The 22,765-nt window shown below is 50.1% G+C and overlaps 1 protein-coding gene across 1 annotated transcript in view; it reads left to right on the forward strand.

Moving 5' to 3' along the window:
- LOC120977662 overlaps positions 1-22,459 on the forward strand; it is a 46,065-nt gene extending 23,606 nt beyond the window's left edge. Inside the window, exon 2 of the mRNA XM_040405691.1 lies at positions 20,675-22,459. Coding sequence (XP_040261625.1) covers positions 20,688-21,989 — 1,302 coding nt within the window. The 5' untranslated portion in view covers positions 20,675-20,687 and the 3' untranslated portion in view covers positions 21,990-22,459. The remainder of the gene's footprint in view (positions 1-20,674) is intronic.
- The last annotated feature ends 306 nt before the right edge of the window (positions 22,460-22,765 follow it).

A 22,765-nucleotide genomic window follows, 5' to 3' on the forward strand; every position in this document is an offset into this window, starting at 1 on the left:
CAGCTATACCCTCAGCCTGGAGAGAGAGACTGCCAGTTGCGTGTCCAAGTAGTGAGAAAAGGCAAAGTCCAACAAGGAACCAACAAGCCAACTACCCAACGGGTAACAAAAAACTCGGAAACCGTGTAGAGAAAAACAATGAATGGGTGGGTGCTGTGTCCCCCAAGGAAAGAGCGAGAAAGAGATTTTACTGGTAAGTTATACAAAAATCTCGTTTTCTCGCCGAGTTTCCTTGGGGGACACAGAAGACCTTGGGACGTTCAAAAGCAGTCCAAAAGGGGAGGGACCACAGCTCCAAGGCGAAGCACCCGAAGGCATCAAGGAACCGCCGCCTGCAGACCCAGGCGGGCCAAGGCAGCATCTGCCAAAGCCAGAGTATGCACCCTGTAGAACTCGGTAAGGCGTGCAAGGAAGACCTGTGGCCGCCTTGCCCAAATGCATGGCCGAAGCCCAATGCCTCCGGCCCAGGAGGCACCGATCGCTCTCGGTGACAGCAAGGCAGAATCCTGCCCTCGGTGCGGTAACCTCAGCAATAGCCAATCTGATAACGCGGAAGAAAAAAACACCCTGGAGTCCGTTAACCCTAAGCGCGGGCCTCCAGGAAACCCAAAAGACCGAACGTCGACAAGAGTCGGAGATCTCCAAGTAAAAACGGCCAGGCCCAAACAACGTCCAAATCGGTGACGTGTTGAAGCGAAAGGCAAACACCACCTTCAGAAGGAAGGAAGAAACGGGATGTAGAACAGCCCTGTCCTGGGAAAGACAGAAGGCTCGGACAAAAAAAGGACAGTACAGAGGAACCAAAGAGCCACTTCGAGTAAGAAGGTCTTGACAGGCCCAGAGGGCCGGGGAACGCTGGAAGAGGAAGAACAGCGCCGACACTTGACACCTCAAGAAAGGAATCCCAGTCCCAGGCCGGACTGGAAAAAAGACAGAACCATGGGGAGAGAAAAGTCAGAGTGGGGAATGCACAGCTTCCCACAGAACCCCAGACAAAAAAAACATAAATCTTACGACAGATCCTGGACGAAACACAGCCAGGAGCGGACAGTAGCGAACCCGCTGGAGTCGCCTGGCAAGCGGGCGAAAAACCCAATGTGATCAGGCGCAGACCAGTAACACGGGCAGAAGGGTCGACAAAACTGGTCCCGTCGGCCCCCGAGCAACGTTGTCCCGAGTGGGGGAGCAGAAGGACAGACGGAAAGGAACCAAAGGGTCCGCCCAGCATCCGCCAGATGCCAGGACAAGACAGGCTAAAGTCCATGCTGATGTAGCCATGTTCTACAGTCCCGGTGTGGGAGATCAAAGGACAATCTGGATCGAAAGGTAGTCCCCCCAAGTTACCGAGAAGGTAAGTCTACAGTAGGACCATTGACTTAGAATGGACCACGCAATCTGCTCTCAGTGGGAGGACAGAAACGCGGTAGACTCGGTATATAGGCACAGCTAATACAGCCAGTGTGAACAAGGGAGACAGTACGAGGCCAAAAGGAACACCGGAACCATCCACATGAACAACCATGCTCTCCCCAGAAGGGGAGGACAGTGAAGGAACAGCCTCTGAAGTCTGGCGGGGCAGAAGCCACATCGGAGTGATCTGTACCGAGCGGAAGCCAAACAGAGACGGCGAGATAATGGTAGTCGAGACAGAGGCCGGCATAACACCCTCCAACCGAAAAGAGGAGTGGGCAACAGGGAAATCATAGGACAGCTCAAAAGCAGAACCCTGCTACACTGTGAGATGCCCGGTTCACCGCCTCGCAGAAGGCGAATACCCTGAAGAACCCAAGGTGGAAGTCCTCCGGACCTGGGTAATCGAGCACCCAAGAGAATTTGGGTGACCTTCCCGAGAAAAGCGGCCCGCACCTGGTAGCAGATCAGACTGAAGCGTAGAGGCGCCAAGAGGAAGGACTCATACCACACTGCATCCGAAGAGGAGGAAATTGCAGCAGGCAAGGGAACCGCAGTCCTGCCAGAGCCAACGAAGAATTCGACGGGCGCTGCAGACAACAGCACTCTCGACCATGTGACCACTAGCGCAGGGAAGTAATACAGCGGAAGGACGAATGGGCACGCATCTAGGAACCACGAACACTCCCTGGGATGAAGGGCCAACTAAATGAATGAGTACCACCCAGCTCCGTGCAGCAGAGAGCAAGTAGAGCCCGTCCGGGTCAGGTGGACAGAATGAACTGATTAGAGACGAGTGCAAGGCTTGCGGCAAGCATCGTATCCCAAGAAAACAAAAGTATGCCGCAGGAAGCAGGTGAGGCATACGTACGAGCAGCCCCGTAAGCAGTGAGAAGGCCAACCCACCTACAGGAGGAGAAGGCATACACGGCCCAAACAACGGCAAGAACGCCCGCTCACTGCAAAAAGGTTACTCAGCGAAAAAAGGGGGCTCGCCACAGAGTGCCACAGCATGTACGGAATTGCAAGGTGCAACCTGAAAGGGAGTTATGCACAAGCCTAGTATAGCATGCGATGGAACGCAAGCAGTCCGCCCCGAAAGGGGGAATTGTACCTGGCAAACTGCAGTCGGCAAGAGTGCAAAGGCCGGTCCCAAAAGGGAGTGATGCCTAGGGCCGTACCTACTTCAGAGAAGCAGGACATACCCTAGAATTCAGCATGAACGCAGGAGGTCCACCTAGTGAAAGGGGAACATGCACAGGGTTATCCTAGCATTAAGCGAGTGTGCAATAATACACCCAACACTGAACTTAGCGAGAGTGCAAGTACTCTGCCAATGAAGGGGGACATGTACAAGTCCAGCACAGCCATACAAGGACAGTCGTGAATCTCATGAGCGTGTCAAAATCTGCCCATGGAATGAGGGGTGGTCACGCACAAGGCCAGCACCGTATCCAATGGGAGTGCAAGCGTTCCACCCATGTTAGAGGGCCATTCTCATGGCCAGCAATGTATCCGGTGAGAGTGTAGCATGCCGCCCAGAAAAAAGGGAGGGTAATGCATATGGCCAGCATCTCATCCAGGGAGAGTGCGAGCACCCCGCCATGTATGGGAGTCATACACATGGCCAGCAACGTACTGGTGAGAGACAAACACAGTCAGTGAGAATGTGTGTATGTCACCTGAGGAAGGAAGGAAGGCATGCCCATGGCTGGCAGCGAATCCAGCGAGAGTGCGTACACCGCCCACGGAAGAGGGGTCATGCATATGGCCGACAATGGGTCCAGCGAGAGTGCAAGCACCCCGCCATGTATGGGATACATGCACATGGCCAGCAACGTACCTGCGAAAAAACAACCACAGACAGAGGGATGTATGTATGCTGCCTGAGGGAAGGAGGCATACCCAAGGTCGGCAGCGAATCCAATGAGAGTGCAGAATACCGCCTATGGAAGGGGGTCATGCCTATGGCCGGCAGCGAAACCAGTGAGAGTGCAGCATAGTAACATAGTACATAAGTACATCATAGCACATCAGTGAGAGTGCAGCATTCCGCCTATGGAAGGGGGGTCGTGCACAAGCCAGTACCGTATCCGGTGAGAGTGCAGTATCCCGCCTAAAAAGGGGGGGTCATGCACATGATCGGCAACAGATCCAGTGAGAGTGTAGCGTTCCGCCTAGAGAAGGGGGTCACGCACATGGCCGACAGCGAATCCAGTGAGAGCGCTGCGTTCCGCCCATGGAAGGGGGTCACGCACATGGCCGGCAGTGAATCCAGTGAGAGTGCAGCGTTCCGCCTAGAAAAGGGGGTCACGCACATGGCCGGCAGTGAATCCAGTGAGAGTGCTGCGTTCCGCCCATGGAAGGGGGTCACGCACATGGCCGGCAGCAAATCCAGAGAGAGTGCAGCGTTCCGCCTAAGGAAAGGGGTCATGCACATGGCCAGCACCGTATCCGGTGAAGATGCAGTATTCCGTCTAAAAGGGGGCCATGCACATGGCCAGCCGTCAGCCAGGGAGAGTGCAGTATCCCGCCTAGGGGGGGGGGGGGGATGCACATGGCAGGCACCATAACTGGAGAGATGATGAATGCAGCCTACGGAAGGGGCGCATGCACTTGGCCAGCGCCGTATCCTGGAAGAGGGCAAGAAAACCGCCTAAAAAGGGGGAAATGCCCTAACAGCGACGCAGGCTGGGAGCGCAACACCATGCCGCGTGTGGAAAGAGGGTATGCAGACATGCCGCACCTGAGGCTGCAGCGTCCTGCGCAGCCCACAAGAAATCTGTTAATATTATATATAAATATATATATATATAGAAAAAAAAAAAAAAAAAAAAAACACTGGCAGCACCACCCTAGGAAGTATAGAAAAACGGGACGGGTGCAATGTCCAAGTACGGTAAAAGGTGCTTACCCACTTATAGAGAACAAAAATCGGACTGCACTCCAAGCAACTCTTCAGAAAATGTGTTTATTCCCCCATTTGGTGGCAAAAGCGACGTTTCGGCTCAAGCATGAGCCTTTCTCAAGCCTGAGGCTTGAGAAAGGCTCATGCTTGAGCCGAAACGTCGCTTTTGCCACCAAATGGGTGAATAAACACATTTTCTGAAGAGTTGCTTGGAGTGCAGTCCGATTTTTGTTCTATATATATATATATATATTTTTTTTTTTTTTTTTTTTTTTAAAACACAGCCTCTCTGAGGCTAAAGGGGGCCACCATATAGGGGCACAGATTATCAGGAAAAAAGGGGGGCCAACCATACAGGTCCATTGGGAGCCGGCCTGTACCCAAAGGGTTAACAGGGATCCGGCCTTGAGGGCGGCGCTGCGATCCCCTGGGGGCGGAGGAACCTCCCGGCGGGAAGAATTCGCGCCTGGAGAAGTTCCCGCCCCCTCCACCAGAGGCCGGAATTTTGCGGCCTAGCAGGCCGTGAAGCCGGGGACTAAATTTGCGGCGCCCGGCATGTACCGCCGGGACCTGTGGCGGAGTGGCGCATCAAACCGGCCGCGGGTGCCCACCCCGCGGCCCGGTCGGAATTGCGGCCCAGCAGGCCGAAGCCTGGGCCAAAATTTGCGGAGCCCCACCGACGGTCGGCCGGGGCCTGCTGGGGCATATGTCAAGCCCAAAGTCAGGGGCCCGGAATGGCGGCTTGCCGGCCGCAGGAGCCCACCCCGCCGCCGGAAGAGTCAGGGACCCGGAATGGCGGCCTAGCAGGCCGCGGAGCCTGGGATAAGATTTTTGCGGCGCCCGGCCGCACCGGAATACCAATGCCGGCCGGAGGCGAGGCCTTACTCCACAGAGTCCCCCGTCCCCCCGTCAGGATCGGACCTCAGGCCTTGGGTTCACCGCCTCTGCAACACTCCGGTAAGGAGATGATGGGGGGGGGGAATGGACCCAGAGACCAGGTGCCCGTGCTGAGGGGAGACAGCCACTGGCTGCATGTCCTATGGAGCCAGGCGGGGGGGGGAGGCAGAAGCAGATTGCCGCTCTGCGGCACCCCAGGGGCCAGCGTAGATCCGGCAGGGGACCAGAGGCCCAGTATGGGGGTCAGGCACGCAGGAGACCAGGGTGGGGGGGTGGGGGACGTAGGGCTGGAGAAGCCACTCTCTCACCATAGCCGTCTTCACCCTCGGTCCATTCCAGCAGGGTCGCCCCTTCAGCTACTGGCACCGTAGTGGCAGGACGTTGGAAGAGGGACTTGGTGTGCGGGCGACCCTTGCGCTGGCGGGATGTAGGGGAGCTGGGCTGCCCTGATCCACCTTGCCTTCTGTGGGGGAGGCAGCAGTGCGGGTGACCGCCACTGGCACAGCTCAACCCCGGGAGAACAGAGAGGTCTAGTGCGTCTCTGTTGTCCCTGATGATCTGGAACAAAAAGAAAAGAAAAAAGTAAAAATCAAAATTTAAACAAGGAGAAAACAGCCCTGCAGAGCAGGGAGTGTCTTGCCTCCTTGGACACTAAGCAAAAACTGGCAGTCTCTCTCTCCAGGCTGAGGGTATAGCTGTGGAGGAGGGGCTTAACAGTTTTCACTTAGTGTCACGCCTCCTATGGAGATGAGCTATACCCAAGGTCTTCTGTGTCCCCCAAGGAAACTGGGCGAGAAATGATGTTTTAGTGTCTCCATGTTCTAAGAGCTATAGTTTGAGAGATTTTCTTATGTAGGGGCTCATTTTTTGCGGGATGAGGTCACGGTTTTATTGGTACCATTTTGTGGGACATATGCGTTTTTGATCACTTGGTGTTGCACCTTTTGTGATGTAAGGTGACAAAAATTGCTTGTTTTGATAACATCCCTTGAGACCATTGGCTTCATGCAGGAGGTGACCTCTCCGACTCACAGGGGCGGACACATCCTGGTCTGCATTCTGACATCCGGGGTGGAGATACAGGTCCAATCCATACATGATCTGATGTGGACTGATCATAAAAATATACTTTTTACTCAAACTATCCCCCCTTTAAAAAAAAAGCACCCCATTTTCCAGTGAGAAATAAGACTCTCACCCAACAAAGAAATTAGAAAATTCTTAATTTGGAGGAATTTGGCAATAGCTTTAAGGAGAATCTGAATATAGATTTATTCCACTCCATAGAATCCACGGAAGCAAAGCTGACAGGTTTTAATGATTGTATAGAGGCTACATTAAACACCTTAGCACCTATGAAACATAAACAGCAACCTCATCCCCCTAATAAAAACCCGCCTTGGTTCACTGCTGAATTAAGACAGGATAAAAAGACTACCAGAGCCTTTGAAAAGGCCTGGAGAAAAAAATCCCATAGAAGACACCAACATTAAATACAAAATAAGTATGAGAAAGTACAGAGATAATATAAAAAATACCAAAAGAACATACTACTCAAATAAAATAGGCAATGCGGCTAACAACTCCAGAGAACTTTTCAAAGTGGCTAAAGAACTAGCCAATCCTAGATGTAAGATTGCAACGATGGAGCACTCTCAAGCACTGTGCCAGCAAATGGCCGACTACTTTGCTGAAAAAATCCAGAAACTTAAGAACAATATCCCAACGGTTCATAGGACGAACGAGACACTTTTTTCTTCACTCTCAACCTTACCCTGTTCCTTCACAGAATTTCAGCCCATCTCTGAGGAGAGAACGATTGAAATCATTGGAGCTCTTAGATTCTCCTCCTCTCCTCTAGACCCATGTCCGGCGGCCGTGGTGAAGTCCGCCGTGGTTGCAATGGCACCATACATTCGAGACATTATAAATAGTTCCTTTTCCAGCTGTCAGGTGCCGGCTATTCTGAAGCGGGCAGTGGTATAACACCCCTGCCTAAGAAACCGGCGCTACCTGTGACCAATCTGAGTAACCTTAGACCGATTTCGGGACTGCCGTTCGCTGCAAAGATAGGCGAGAGGGAGGTTCTAGCACAACTACAGGGATATCTGGAGGCCAATCACATTCTTGACGACTTCCAGTCGGGATTCCGACCCGGAAGGGGTACTGAGACCACTCTGGTCAATGTCCAGGATGATCTACTGATGGCATTAGACCAGAACGACTCTATGGTCCTAGTCCTTCTGGACCTATCATCCGCTTTTGACACTCTTGATCATCAAGTGTTACTGAACCAGTTGAAAGTGGTAGCCGGATTAGATGAAAAGACCTTGGCATGGATGGTCTCATTTCTCCAGGACAGGGTACAACGAGTGAAGCTGGGGGTATTTCACTCAGCTGATCTCCCACTGTCCTGTGGAGTACCACAAGGCTCGGCACTATCTCCAGTCTTGTTCAACCTCTATCTGAGACAATTGGCCGACATCATCAGGAGTCACAATCTTCAGTTTCATGTTTATGCAGATGATACACAACTGTACTTTAGGCTTGCCAAAGGAACAGTTGATCAAGTCGATCTGGCCAGATGTCTCTTGGAGATCGATCACTGGATGAGTGCCAATCATCTAAAGCTTAATGGCACCAAAACTGAATGTATTACATTCAGTGACCAGAAAATTACACCCTCAGCACCCCAATGGCCATTGTCTTTTGGACCTGTCCCTGAGACAGCCATCCAGGGACTTGGGAGTGGTCTTGGACTCCAGATTAACCCTGGCTCCTCAGATAAATCAGGTGGTTAGTACCTGCCACTACCAGCTGAAACTTCTGAGGAGGATCTTAAAATACATCGAATCCCCTCTCAGGAAAGCCTTGGTCGGAGCAGCGATCAGCAGTCGGTTGGACTATTGTAATGCCTTGTACATGGGACTCCCTAAGAAGAACTTGCATAGACTTCAACTTGTGCAAACTGCCGCAGCAAGGCTACTAACGGGTGTTGCCCGCCGAGAGCATATCACTCCCTCTCTTAATTCCTTGCACTTGCTCCCTGTCCAACAACGGGTGATGTTCAAGATTGGATGCTTCATGCATAGGGTATTTCATGGTGTGGGGCCCTTGTACCTGCGACAAAAATTCACCAGGTACACCCCGTTGAGGACAATGAGGTCTAGTAACTCTGCGAATTTTAACATCCCGCAAGTTAACAAGATCAGACGTGGAGGTAGATCCTTTTCGGCTCAAGGAGCCAGATTTTGGAACCACCTACCTCTGGCCTTGAAAATGATTCCCAGTCTTCTCTCATTCAGACGTGCACTGAAAACCTTACTTTTTAAACAGGCATTTGATCTTCCTTATTTTTGGTTCATATAATGTTGTTGTTTTTTCTAAATATTAGTCTATAAATTTACGGTTGGTAATGTCCCTTCTATTTTAAAGATACCTTTTCCTCACGTTTATTAATTTTGTTCTTTTCACATAGTCTATATCTCGTCCGAACCCTTTGAACCTTGAGATCCCCCTACCTTCCCTCCCTTTTTCTTGATTCTCCATTTGATAAGTGCTAGGAAATTGGTCTCTGGAATAGGTGCCTTATTCTCTAGGCCTTTGCGGCCCATGGCAAAGTGTCATGCCTTCTTCTTGAATCAGCCAGCTAAGCGCATCGAGGCCCTAAGGGTAAGACTGCGTGTACACAAGACTATACATCATCATCATCATCATCAGTGTGTTACACAGTGTAATACACTGATAGTTTGCCTATGAGACCCAGCCTGGGGACTGGGCCTCATAGGCCTCCGTACACGCTGGGCCCCAAGGCCTTGGAATGGCTTGGCGCTACCATGGCAAGCATCGGGTCCCCGCCACAGCAGCGCGGGGACCTGATGGCTAAGGTGAGGGAGCGAAAACCTCCCATATGCCGCGGTCAGCCCTGACCGCGGCATATGAGGGGCTAATCCACCGGCATCGGCGTTATCACCTGGTTGGTGGATGCAGCAGGGATCCGGATGTCAGTAACAACCAGATCTCTGCCGCTGATCACAGCACCGCACGTGGGGGAAGAGAAGGACCGCAGCAAAGTACCAGCCCTTTAGGAAGAGCATTCTCGTCCTGGGTCCTTAAGGCGTTAAATGGGGATGAACAGTAAAGAAAGAAGGAAAACAGTAAGGGTCCATTCACACGTCTGCAAAATGGGTCCGCATCCGTTTCGCAATTTTGCGTAATGGGTGCGGACCCCTTCATTTTCAATGGGGCCGGAATGTGCTATCTGCCTCCGCATTTGCGGATCCGCACTTCCGTTCCGCAAAAAAATAGAACATGTCCTATTCTTGTCTGTAATTGCGGACAAGAAAAGGCATTTTCTATGAGGGTGCCAGCGATGTGCGGAACACACATTTGCTGGTGTCCGTGTTTTGCGGATCTGCAATTTGCGGATCTGGAAAAAACACATAAGGAACGTGTGAATAGACCCTAAATATGAGTTAGAATTAGACCCTGTCTGCTGTAGTTGGAGGACTAGCTAGAATCAAGGAAGATCTATCAAACCTTAGTTTCTTGCTCCTTGTCTTAAACTCCGGTTCTTTAAACTCCACTTATTCACAAGCCCACTTAGTACAGCAAGGCCAGGTAGAGCGAGGAGTCCAACAACCAGCTTCAGTGAGCACCGTGGCCTTCTTGCAGCTTACCTATCACAGTCCTGTCCACTGGGTATCGGCTGTACTTGGTATCTCAGTTGAGCCCCGTTCACGTTCACTAGGGTGAGCTGCAAGGAGTTATTCTATAAAAATATATATATATATATATATATATATATATATATATATTAGTGCTTTTTTTTTTTTTTTTTTTTTTTAGGGACAGCCAGGTTACGGGGAGGCCCCACCTTCAGGAGTCATCCCCGGGCTGAGGACTTAGCAGGGCTACACTAGGGAAATTTTTCTGCCCCATTGTTATTTGTCCTTTGCCCTCCCTCTTTTTGACCTGTATAATTACTGGCAGCCCACTAGCTATCTGGTAAATACACTGATTATTGTTCACTTACCCTGTGAGTTGTTGTATAGTTAGCCTGCTTTTTCAGTTTTTTTTTATAGTATTTAAGTATTTAATAAATAGTAAGTTTTAAGGGGTCATTGCCTAAAAAATTTATTTTCTTTGATTTTCACTTGCACATGACCTTTAAGTATCTATATGCATCTGTTTTTTTTATAAGAATAACTAAATTTGTAAAGTATGGCAGTTTTTTTTAAACGGGACTCTGTTTACTGAAGTACTCATCAGTGAGGCAAAAGATTTCCTCTCTGACAAGGAGATTCCGGGCCTGTCCTCCTCTGTGACCTGTAAAATTGCATTTACAATTACAAAGAGAACATAAAGTCCTGGTGGGAAATAAGATCCCTGGAGAGCTTCCTTGAACACCGAATTGTACCTAAGGGTTTACGGATCCATATAGCCCCTGCTCCCCGAATTTCCTTCCCCACTTTTATTAAAAGGTGGGAGGAGGAATTGACACAGAGCTCTTTGAACCTCATGAACATCCTGTTGGAAGAAGAAAGAGGTCTCTTTGTGAGAACCTCTGATAAAACGAGATTTTTGTATAACTTACCAGTAAAATCTCTTTCTCGCTCTTCCTTGGGGGACACAGGAAACCTTGGGTATAGCTCAGCTCCCTAGGAGGCGTGACACTAAGTGAAAGACTGTTAAGCCCCTCCTCCAGCAGCTATACCCTCAGCCTGGAGAGAGAGACTACCAGTTGCGTGCCCAAGTAGTTAAAACAAAGGCAAGGATCAACCGAACAAGAACCAACAAATCAAATACCCGTCAGGGCAACCAAACCGTAATGGTAACCGAAAACAATGGGTGGGTGCTGTGTCCCCCAAGGAAGAGCGAGAAAGAGATTTTACTGGTAAGTTATACAAAAATCTCGTTTTCTCGCCCAATTCCTTGGGGGACACAGGAAACCTTGGGACGTTCAAAAGCAGTCCAAAAAAGGGGGAGGGACTACAACCCAAGATGAATTAAACCACCGTAGGCATCAAGAAACCGCCGCCTGCAAGACCAAGCGGCCCAAAGCAGCATCCTCCGATGCATAAGTGTTCACCCTGTAGAACTTGGTGAAAGTGTGCAAAGAAGACCAGGTGGCCGCCTTACGCAATTGTTCAGCCAAAGCTCGATTCCGCTGAGCCCAGGAAGCCCCGACCGCTCTGGTAGAATGAGCGGTAACACCAAAGGGCGGCTCCCTGCCCCTAGCACGGTAAGCCTCAGCAATAGCCATCTTGATGAAGCGGGCAATAACTATCTTGGATGCCGCCAGCCCCCTGCGCGGACCCTCCGGGACCACAAATAGAGAGTCCGTGCGCCAAAAGGGTCTAGTCACATCCAAGTAGATCCTCAGGGCCCTAACAACATCCAGACGGTGAAGCTCTCGTTCCCGAGGATGAGAAGGGGACGGGCACAGAGAAGGAAGGACAATGTCTTCATTAAGGTGAAAAGCGGACACCACCTTCGGAAGAAAATCCGGAACCGGGCGGAGAACTGCCTTATCCTGGTGGAAGACCAAGAGGGATTCCGCGCAAGAAAGTGCCGCCAATTCAGACACACGCCGAAGAGACGTGATGGCAACGAGGAAAAACACCTTGCAAGACAACAAGCGAAGGGAAACCTTTCGCAGAGGATCGAAGGGGGAAGACTGGAGAGCCGTCTGCACAACATTAAGATCCCAAGATGGAACGGGAGCGCGATACGGGGGAACATAGTGAGCAACCCCCTGAAGAAAGGTCTTAACCGGACCGAGTGGAGTCACAGGGCGCTGGAAGAGAATCGAAAGCGCTGAGATCTGACCCTTTAGGGTACTGAGACCCAAACCCAAGTCCAGACCATACTGCAAGAAGGACAAGACCGTGGGGAGAGAAAACCGAAGAGGATGAACATCCATGGTCTCGCAGAAAATCAAGTAGGCCCGCCAGGTTTGGTAATAAATCCTGGACGATGCCGGTTTACGCGCACGAATCATGGTACGGACCACATCAGCAGAAAAACGTAGCGACCCTAAATGCTGGTGGAAGATCGGCCCTTGAGAGAGGAGATCTTCTCTTAGAGGCAGAGGCAAAGGTGCGTCTGCTAGGAGCAGCATAAGGTCGGCGTACCAAGGATGACGAGGCCAATCCGGGGCTATCAGGATCGCAGGCGTGCCTTCCGCCGCGATCTTTCGAAGGACTCGTGGAAGAAGAGGAAGGGGCGGAAAGACGTAGAGGAGAGAGAACTCCGTCCAGGGAAGAACGAGCGCGTCCGCGCCGTAAGCCTCCGGATCCTTGGCCCTGGCCATGAAGGTGGGAAGTTTGTGGTTGAATCTGGAGGCCATGAGATCCACGTCCGGACGACCCCAAAGGAGGCAAAGAGACTCGAACACGTCGGGGTGCAGAGACCACTCGCCCGGGTCGATCGTCGTCCGGCTGAGGAAGTCCGCCGCCCAATTGTCCACCCCTGGAATGTAAATGGCCGAAAGGGCTGGAACATGAACTTCTGCCCAGCGAAGGATTTGAGAGACCTCCCTCATTGCCCCCGCGCTGCGAGTACCCCCCTGATGATTTATATATGCCACAGCCGTGGCATTGTCCGACTGGACACGAACAGGATGACCCTGAAGCAGCGAAGTCCAATGCCGGAGTGAGAGGAGAACCGCCCTCAGCTCTAGAATGTTGATCGGCAGTTTGGACTCCGATGGAGACCAAGTGCCTTGGATGGACCGAGGAGGAAACCCCCCCCCCCCCCCCAACCTAGCAGACTGGCATCGGTGGTAATCACCAACCAAGTCATCGGCAGAAAGGACTTCCCTTGAAGGGGGGTCTGCAACCACCAGAGAAGGGAGGAGCGAACCTGGGGGGGAAGGGGAAAATGCCGATCCAGATTCTCCTGGGACTTGTCCCAGGCGGACAGAATAGCCGTCTGAAAGGTGCGGGAGTGATACTGCGCGTAGGGGATTGTTTCGAAACAGGACACCATCTGTCCCAAAACCCGCATGCTGAACCGGAAGGAAGGATGGCGGTGGACAAGAAGGCTCCGAACCGACCGATGAAGGAGCTGGCGCTTTTCCGACGGAAGCCGAACCTCCGCTGCTTCTGTATCCAGAAGCATCCCCAAAAAGATCAGTTGCTTGGATGGAACAAGTGAGGATTTGGGAAGATTGATTATCCAACCGAACCGGCGTAAAGTTTGCAGCGAGAGGTCCACACTGGCGGATGTCAGTGAAAGAGAGGGCTCCTTGATAAGCAGACCGTCCAAATATGGAAGAAGAAAAACTCCCCTGGAACGAAGTAAGGCTAGGACAGGGGCAAGGACCTTTGTGAATACGCGAGGGGCCGTCGCCAGTCCGAAGGGGAGAGCGACGAACTGGTAGTGGTCGGACCCCACTGCAAAGCGCAGGAAGCACTGATGACACCGAGCGATCGGAATATGAAGGTAGGCGTCCTGGATGTCGATAGAGGCCAGGAACTCCCCTTTTTCCAGAGAGGCCACCACCGACCTGAGAGACTCCATCCGGAACCGCTGTTGACGGAGGAAACGGTTTAACCGTTTGAGATCCAAAATGGGACGCACCGAGCCTTCCTTTTTGGGGACCACAAAAAGGTTCGAATAGAACCCCCTGAATCTGTCTTCCATAGGAACCGGAGCGATGACCCCTTTGTCCAGAAGGGTGCGAATGGCAGTAAAGAAATCGGCCGCCCCCTTGGGGATCCCGGGGAACCCGGGAGCGAAAGAACCGAACTGGGGGGAGGGATGCAAACTCGAGCTTGTACCCGGAAGACACAACCTCGAGAGCCCAGGCGTCGGAGACGTGCGCCTGCCAGAAGTCCCTGAACAGGAGGAGTCGTCCCCCCACCCGGGTGGGTGGGGGCGCACCTTCAGGCAGGGTTCTGCTTGGCCGCGGGAGGGCGAGCAGGCTGTGACTTGCGCCAGGAGGGCTGGGTCTGAAAAAAAGGTTTCTTACGCCTGTCTTGGACAGGGTTAGGAGATGGACCTGAAGTGGTGCGAGGTGCGGGAGCCCTACGAGAAGCTGGAACGGCCTCGAGTGGTGCTCCTAGTCCTGGATTGGGGAAGATGAGTACTCTTCCCCCCCGTGGCTTCGGAGATGATTTCATCCAAGCGGGTCCCAAACAATCGAGAACCAGCGAAGGGAAGGCCGGTAAGAGACCGTTTTGACGTGGAGTCCGCCGTCCAAACCTTCAACCAAAGCTCTCTCCTAGCCGAAACGGCCAGGGCAGACGAACGGGCTATGAGAGCCCCCGCATCAAGGGATGCCTCGCAGACGAATTTGCCGGCTTGAACGATAAGTTGGGCTAATGCACGGAGGTCCTGAATGGGGACATCGGACTCAAGCTCCTCCTCCAGCTGAGACGCCCACTCTGAAACCGCTTTTCCAGCCCAGGCGGAAGCAAAGACCGGCCTGAGGGCGGAACCGGAGGCTGCAAAGATACCCTTGGTAATGGACTCCATACGGCAATCCTCAGCGGATTGTAAGGAGGAGCCATCCGCCACGGGAATGGCCGTGCTTTTGGACAAACGGGCCACAGGGGGGTCGACTTTAGGTGGTGACGCCCAGTTCACAATGCAATCCGCTGGAAACGGATAACAGATATCCAACTTCTTAGGCGGGGTAAAACGGGCATCAGGACGAGCCCAGGCCTTAGAAACCACCGACGAGAAGTCGGCGTGGAGAGGAAAAACCGCAGACGCCTGCTTTTGGCGGAAAAAGGAAACACTGGTTTTGTCAAAACTAGGAGGATCATCGTGAATCTTAAAGGTATCACGAATATTGGCAATAAGATGGCCCACGGCAGAAGCCAGTTTAGAAGGTAAGGCCGAGTCCATATCCCAATCCGAATCAACCAGTTCCCCTTCTGAGGGCATATCCTGTAAAGAGGAGGGGCCCGACTGAGAACGCACCCTTGGGGGTGACACAGAAGCATCCGAAGATGATACGCGCTCCGCCCTGGACCGCTTCTGGGAATGACGGGCTCTGGAGGCGTCGCCAGGAGAGAGGGACTCAGACGGGTCGGCTAAGATAGCGGACCCAGAGGGCCCAGCAGGGGACTCATCCGGCTGCGATAAAGGCAATGCATCCGCAAGGCGGCCCATAACACTAGTGAGACTGACCACAGCCTGGGAAAGGGATCTGGCCCAGTCAGGGGGATCCAAGAGGCCAGGGGGTGACGCAACAGATGGCGGACCCTGTAATGGGGCCTGGCAAGCCGGGCAATGCGGGTCAGGCTGCCCTTGAGGAAAGGGCGCCTTACATGCGGTACAGGTATGATACCATGGTCCAGCAGGCACTGAGGGGTCAGACATGTTGGCTGGAAGATTAGTAATATAAACGTCCAGGCCAGGGGGCTGCTGTACTAGAAGGGGTCAACAGTCCTACCAGGTCACAGCAGGAGCAGACGGCAACAGCAGACAGCAAACACCTGAGGTAAACGATCTGTCCCAGCAGAGCTGCAGTGAGAGCAAGCAGGCACGAAGAAAAGACTGAGGAGGCGGGACTAGCGAGGAGCGGGAAGAAAAGACCTCCGCCCCCCGACACGGAGTCTGTCATACACAAGAGAAGCGGAACAAAGCTCCGCCCCTTGCTGAATCTTTCGCGCGCGCGATTCAAAAAAATGCCGCCGAAGCCCTGCAATAAGGCCCACCAGTCCGCCTCCCTCATAAATGGAGGCGAACGCAGACACCGCCGCCACAGAGAGTGGCAGCCGGTAGCCGGAACTAGAACGGCAGCAGGTAGCCGAACTAAAGCGGCAGCCACTGCCTGCCAGACGTAGGTAAACAAAATCGGCGCACACACGGCCGCCGCAACTGTGGTAATCTCCTCCTGTACTCCGCCATTAACCCTCCCCCTGCGACCCCGTCCTGCCGGCACTACTCTACTCTTCCCCACACACAAAGGGGGGAGCCGTCAAGGCGCCTGAAGCACCCTGCAAGAAGGAAGGAACAATGAGGCCAGAAAAATAGAAAGGGAAAGCAGAGAGAAAGGAAAAAAGAAAAAAAGGGGGGGGGGGGGTGGGAGCAGGAACAGGCTGGAACAGACACTCTCACCATCTTGAAGATTTCACCCTCTGTCCATCCAGCAGGGACGCCCCTTCAGCCACTGGCACCGAAGTGGCAGGAAGCTGGAGAGGGTCTTGTAGGTGGGCGACCCTTGTGCTGGCGGGATGCAGGGGAGCTGGGCTGCCCTGGTCCTCCTTTTCTTCGGTGGTGGAGGCAGCAGTGCGGATAGCCGGCACTGGCGCAGCTCAACCCCGGGAAAACAGAGAGGTCCAGGCGTCTCTGTTGTCCCTGTTGAAAAAAATAAAATAAAAAATAAATTAAAAAATAAAAAGAAATCAATTTTAAGCAAAGACAGCTCTGCAGTGCAGAGAGTGTCTTGCCTCCTTGACACTAAGCAAAAAACTGGTAGTCTCTCTCTCCAGGCTGAGGGTATAGCTGCTGGAGGAGGGGCTTAACAGTCTTCACTTAGTGTCACGCCTCCTAGGGAGCTGAGCTATACCCAAGGTTTCCTGTGTCCCCCCAAGGATCTGTTGAGAGATTCCAGGGCCTCATTAAGGAAAAGAAACATAGACAATTTATTAGAGACCCGAGTGACTTTAAAGAAAATAAAGCATACCAGCTAGAAAGTAAAAGTAAGGCCGTTCCCTCTGCGTCAGAGGTTTTCTCTTCGGATAAAGATTTTTCCGATACAGAAATTCACCAAACCACTAATAAGGGAGGACGAAATAAGGGAACCTCTTATATAAAAAAAAGGCAGAAAATGGCGCAAAGGGGGAAGGGATATAGGCAATCACCAGGGGGGAGGGGGGGCAACAAGGTGCCTCCTCTTCTTTTCTAGCATCGTCTGATAATACAATCGTTCCGTCCCCTTTTTTAACACAAGGTCAAAATTTTAACCAAATGAGAGATCGGAACAAGGGAGGAGACAGCAGCATACCAACGATGGCCTACAAATCATAAATCTCTCCTCACGCTTTTTAGATGAGACCGAGATAAGTGTATTATTCCTTCGTCCCAACTACTGAGTTTAGACCATTTACCTGGATAAAGGATTTACATCTTTTCTGCAGGAAACTCAAGTGGCAAAAATTCTTCAATAATTCCAACAGACAATCCCTAGATAAATTAGGGAGCGAACAGAGTGAGATTTCTGATTTGGAGATCCTTATGGAATTATGGGAAGAGGGCTCACGTAACCCCGGCGAAGGCCAATTTTCCAATCTGTGCCCCAAAAGTACCAAAATGCCCCCACTCGCAAACTATGAATTCATAGACATTTTTCAACGGCTAGTGATTTTAGATCTTGAGAAAATTAGGGCCAGCCAACAGTATCGTAAAAATTTTTCCATAAAGGAACTAGAGGCCCTAAAAACCCTGGAATGGGACATATCCGTTGTTATAAAACCGGCCGATAAGGGGGGTAATTTTGGTAATAATGGATCATGAAATATACACCAAAATGTGCCTGAGCATTCTGAGGGATCCAGAAGGGTATCAACTCTTACCGGGGGAACCTACCGATTAACTTTCTGGCCGAATTAAAAACTATTCTCATATCCGGCAGAAGGAATAAAGTAATAACCGAATCTGAATAGAACTATTTACTTCCAACGGTACTCCAAATTGCAACCTTTTACGGACTGCCAAAAGTCCATAAGGGGACATCGCCCCTTAAAGGGTCGCCCAATAGTGTCTGGAGTAGGGTCACTGTCACAGAACAGTGGCATATATATATTGATAGTTGAGACAATTTGTTCTCACACTTCCCTCCTACACTAGCGACACAATGAACTTTCTTAATAAAATCGAGACGCTGGACATTGATTCCTCGTGTTTGTTTACCAGCATAGATGTGGAATCATTGTACAGCGCCATTCCACATGATAAAGGCCTGACTGCCGTAGCCGATTTACCTCCGTACTAGGGGGGACACATTACAGTAATCATAACGGATTTGTGCTCGCACTTCTTGAGTTTGTCCTGACTCCTAATTTCTTTTTGTTTAACAAGCTTTTCTACCACCAGCTCAAGGGGACGGCTATGGGCAGCCCTTGTGTGACCAGCTATGCCAATCTCTTCCTGGGCTGGTGGGAGGACAAGGTGGTATTCCCGGACCACGATACCTGGTGGAACGATAAGATATCATTCTGGACCAGATATATAGACGATATCTTTGTAATCTGGAGCGGGAATAAGGCGGAGTTTGCTAAGTTTGTCAACTCACTAAATGTAAACCAAGTTGGTCTCAGATTTACATACGAAGTACAAGATCAATCTATAACTTTTCTTGATGTAAAAGTATCTAAGCCGGGTGAAAGACTTACCACTACCCTCTTTAGGAAATCAACAGCGACCAACAGCATTCTCCATTGGGACACATCCCCCGGCCTTGAAAAGGGGCATCCCAAAAGGACAGTATCTTAGTGTCCGGAGAAACTGTTCCGATGACTTAAGTTTCCATAAGGAGGCCGGAGAACTACAGAATAGGTTAATGGAGAGGGGATACCCTCCCAAGATCCTCGGCGACGCTTTTAAACAGACACGGACACTAGAAAAGAACGTCCCTCCTTATTCCAAAAAATACAACCGTTAGAATACAGGCTCCTATCCGCCTCATCTCTACATATGACACCATTAATGCCGAGGTGAGGGCGGTCCTGAATAAGGACTGGCCCATTTTATTATTGGACCCAGACTTAACGGACTCGGTTGCCCCATATCCCAGTATTACCTATAGAAAAGGCAGAAGCCTACGGGATCGCCTTGTGCACAGCCATGATACAACGCCAACCCCGGCGGGCACTTGGCTGGACAGAAAACCTCATGGCAGTTATCGCTGCAGCACATGTAAAGTGTATGACTTTGTATCTGGATCTAAAACTATCACATGCTCAGCAACTAACAGGATGTTCACGGTCCGGGATTTTGCAAACTGAAAAACAAAGGGTGTTATCTATATATGTCAATGTCCCTGCCCCAAAGATTATATAGGGAATACTTTTAGGGAAGTAAGAAATAAGGAGAAGAATTTGTGAGCATGTCAATGATGTATATAAAAAGAAGGTCACCCCTTTAGCAGAACATGTTAATGAACATCATGGAGGGAACCCTAGAGTACTGAAATTTTCATTTCATTCATTCTCAGTTTTTATGATAAATGTGCTTTAAGTAAGGGTAACCATATTCCCTAGACTGGTCAACAATGCGGAAAGCATCGAATTTTGTCTGTGACCTATATCTTGTCATAATGACACATCCCTTTTGTGTTTAAAAGTTCATACTTAGCCCCGCAACAGCAATTAGTTCAAGATAAGTGTTGCCTTATATGTGCACCATGTGAGATATGTCGATCCTCTTTAATAAACTTTAAACAAAGGGGTTTATGAGTACCCAGTAGAGAGCCCTCTGCCTACACCTTGATATGAGGGGATTTTGGGTGGGCCTCTATCCCTCTCCCCCACTTCTTTATCTCCCGTGTCCCTCTGCTAGTGGAGGGATTTGAGGTGTGGAGGGTGGGGTTCTTTAAGGGGGCCTTTTCCATATGAGCGTACTGCCTGTCGGGTAATGGGCACGTGAGCAGTGCCTGGCATCTTATCTTTAGTAGCGCCTGAACACGCACGCACATTGATCACCGGCAGTTTGGGGGGGAAACGCATCAGGGCAGTAGGGAAACCCAATTTCTATTCGGGCTTTTTTTTAGGGACAGCCAGGTTAGGCACAGGGACGGGGAGGCCCCACCTTCAGGAGTCATCCCCGGGGTGAGGACTTAGCAGGGCTACACTGGGGAAATTTTTGTGCCCCATTGTTATTTGTCCTTTGCCCTCCCTCTTTATGACCTGTATAATTACTGGTGGCCCACTAGCTATCCGATAAATTACACTGATTATTGTTCACTTACCCTGTGAGTTGTTGTCTAGTTAGCCTGCTTTTTCAGTTTTTTTATAAAAGGATTTAATAAATGGTAAGTTTTAAGGGGTCATTCTCTAAAAAATGTATTTTCTTGAGCTGAAAGGAGGCCTTCTCAAACAGCTGATTGGCAAACGTCCCGGGTGTCGGACCCTGACCATTGAGATACTGATTAACTATTCCAAGGATACGTCATCAGTATAAAAAAAAACCTGAGAAAACCGCTTTAATAGAGGGGAGTCCCTCATTTAGGACCGACAGCTGACAGATTTTCCCGAAAACTGTTTCATACTTTATTTCTCCTGTGGTGGCGCTGCAGGAGTCTTGAACACTTTCTGATAGGGCATATTACAGCAGATTGTTGGGGGTCTGAAATCAGGGCACATTGAGATTAGATTATTGCTTGGGGACTCTTCAAACAAGTAAAAATTAGATTCCTATAATTTTGACTTGATTTCTTGTTAGAATTACTTATATTAATCCTGTGTTTTGTTTTGTTTTTTTGCTTTTTTCCTAAAGTTTCTGTTACCCTGCCGCAATGTACAAATACCCAAAGAAGCTTCTACTCTGTATGTCAGTAGCAACGACTTTCATCTTTTTACTGGGGGTTCTAAGCAAATTGCCGATCACTGCACCTGTAAAGAAGAAAATTGAGAACGCCCCTTGTAATGGCAAACTCAGCACCGATACGATTACAGCACTGGACGACAACCGGACGTTCATCATCTCGCCGTACTATGACGACAGAGATGACCATCGGTCTATGGTGCGGATTCTCAGCATTATCCACCATGAAGAGGTAAAGGAACTATACTGCTATTTCTGTTGCCCTACAGACAAGAGCGTGCAGATCTCCAAGGCGTCCATAGACATGCATAGCGATCGCTTTGACTTTCCCTATGTGACAACGGACCTTTTATGTGAGATGCCACCAGACTGCCCTGCTGAGTATTTATCTGTCCATACGTCTCTAATGCAAAAAATGACCCAATTGCCTCTATTCCGAATACAAAACCAAGATGTGAAACCATTTTCTGCAGAGTTCACGGTCTGCATTTCCACTATGTTTGGGAATTACAGCAATGTCTTACAATTCATTCAGACCATGGAGATGTACCTGATCCTGGGGGCACAACGGGTCATGATCTACCTTAACAGTTGCAGCCCCCAGATGAAAAAAACGATGCAGTATTATATTGCAAGAGGGATCCTAGAGGTGGTAGACTGGCCGATCCAGCGTTACCTCAGGCCTGGCACTTCATGGCACCATTCAGTTGACCCCAAAGATATAGGGTATTATGGTCAGTTGGCAACACTCAATGACTGCATTTATAGGAATATGTACAGGACTAGGTTTGTGCTGCTCAATGATATTGATGAGATCATTTTACCATTCTCGCACATGACGTGGGACGCCATGATGAAAAGTCTTCAACAACAGAATCCAAATGTTGGAATTTTCCTATTTGAAAATCATATTTTTCCTCAAACTGTGCCCATTGATGTCCACTTCTCTGATATTTCCTCCTGGAAAGACGTCCCGGGATATAACGTCCTCCAGTACGTCTATCGGGAACCAGACAGACCAGATTATTTCAATGCTCGGAAGATGATTGTGGATCCCAGGAAGGTCATACAGACGTCGGTTCACTCCATTTTAAAATGTTACGGAGATTACCGGCGTGTCTCAGTGGAAACAGCTCTGGTTTCCCACTGCAGAGGACCTCTACAGAAGAAATTACCAAAAACCTCATTAATAGAAGACAAGACTATCTGGAAACATAATGCCTCTCTTATCAGAAATGTTAATAAAGTTCTGGGGGAAATCTCATTCCAGTGATGAAACGCTCTACACATGCGTTGGAAGCTATAGGTGGTGCAGAAGTGCCTGGAAATGAAAGAGGTTATCCGGGAATTTATATTGATGAGTTATCCTCAGGATAGGTCATAAATATGAGATCAGTGGGGGCCGACATTCCCTGCCGATCAGCTGTTAAAAAAGGCCAGAGCCCTGTGAGCGCAGTGGCCTCTTCCTAGGCCATGTGATGTCAACATACATCGATCACGTTGCCTAGTTGCAGCTCAGCCCTATTCAAGTCAATGGGGCTGAGCTGCAACACCAAGCACGGCCACTACACAATGGACGGCGCTGTGCTTTAAAAGCTGCCAGGAGCCAACTGTGCTCATCAGAGCTCTGGTGACCGCGGTGGCTCCCATCCTGAGAATAGGTCATCATTATCAATTCCTGAATAGCCCCTTTGATAGATACAAATCTCTATGTAGAAAGACTGTGTGGCCTGTGAATATGTATATATGTATTTATTTTTTTTCCTTTTTTATAGCATATCATTTGTTACTTTTTTTTTATTTACTTTCTGTGTTCTATTTATAAGATTATTAAAGGACTTGTTTCATTGGATCAACCTCTTGTCATGTGTATTCACATGCAGTTTTCTGCATTCCAGAAAACAGTTGTATTTACGTGGTGACTATTCTTAAAGGTGGCAAATGGGGTCTCAATTTTCAAGGGTTATTTCCATTGTGACAGTTATAGCATATCTACCAGTGTCTCTTGCCTGCTGTCAATGGAGAGGTGGCGGCACATGTGCAGCTCTT

The sequence above is a fragment of the Bufo bufo genome, chromosome 8 (assembly GCF_905171765.1).
Source record: "Bufo bufo chromosome 8, aBufBuf1.1, whole genome shotgun sequence".
Lineage (NCBI taxonomy): Eukaryota > Metazoa > Chordata > Amphibia > Anura > Bufonidae > Bufo > Bufo bufo.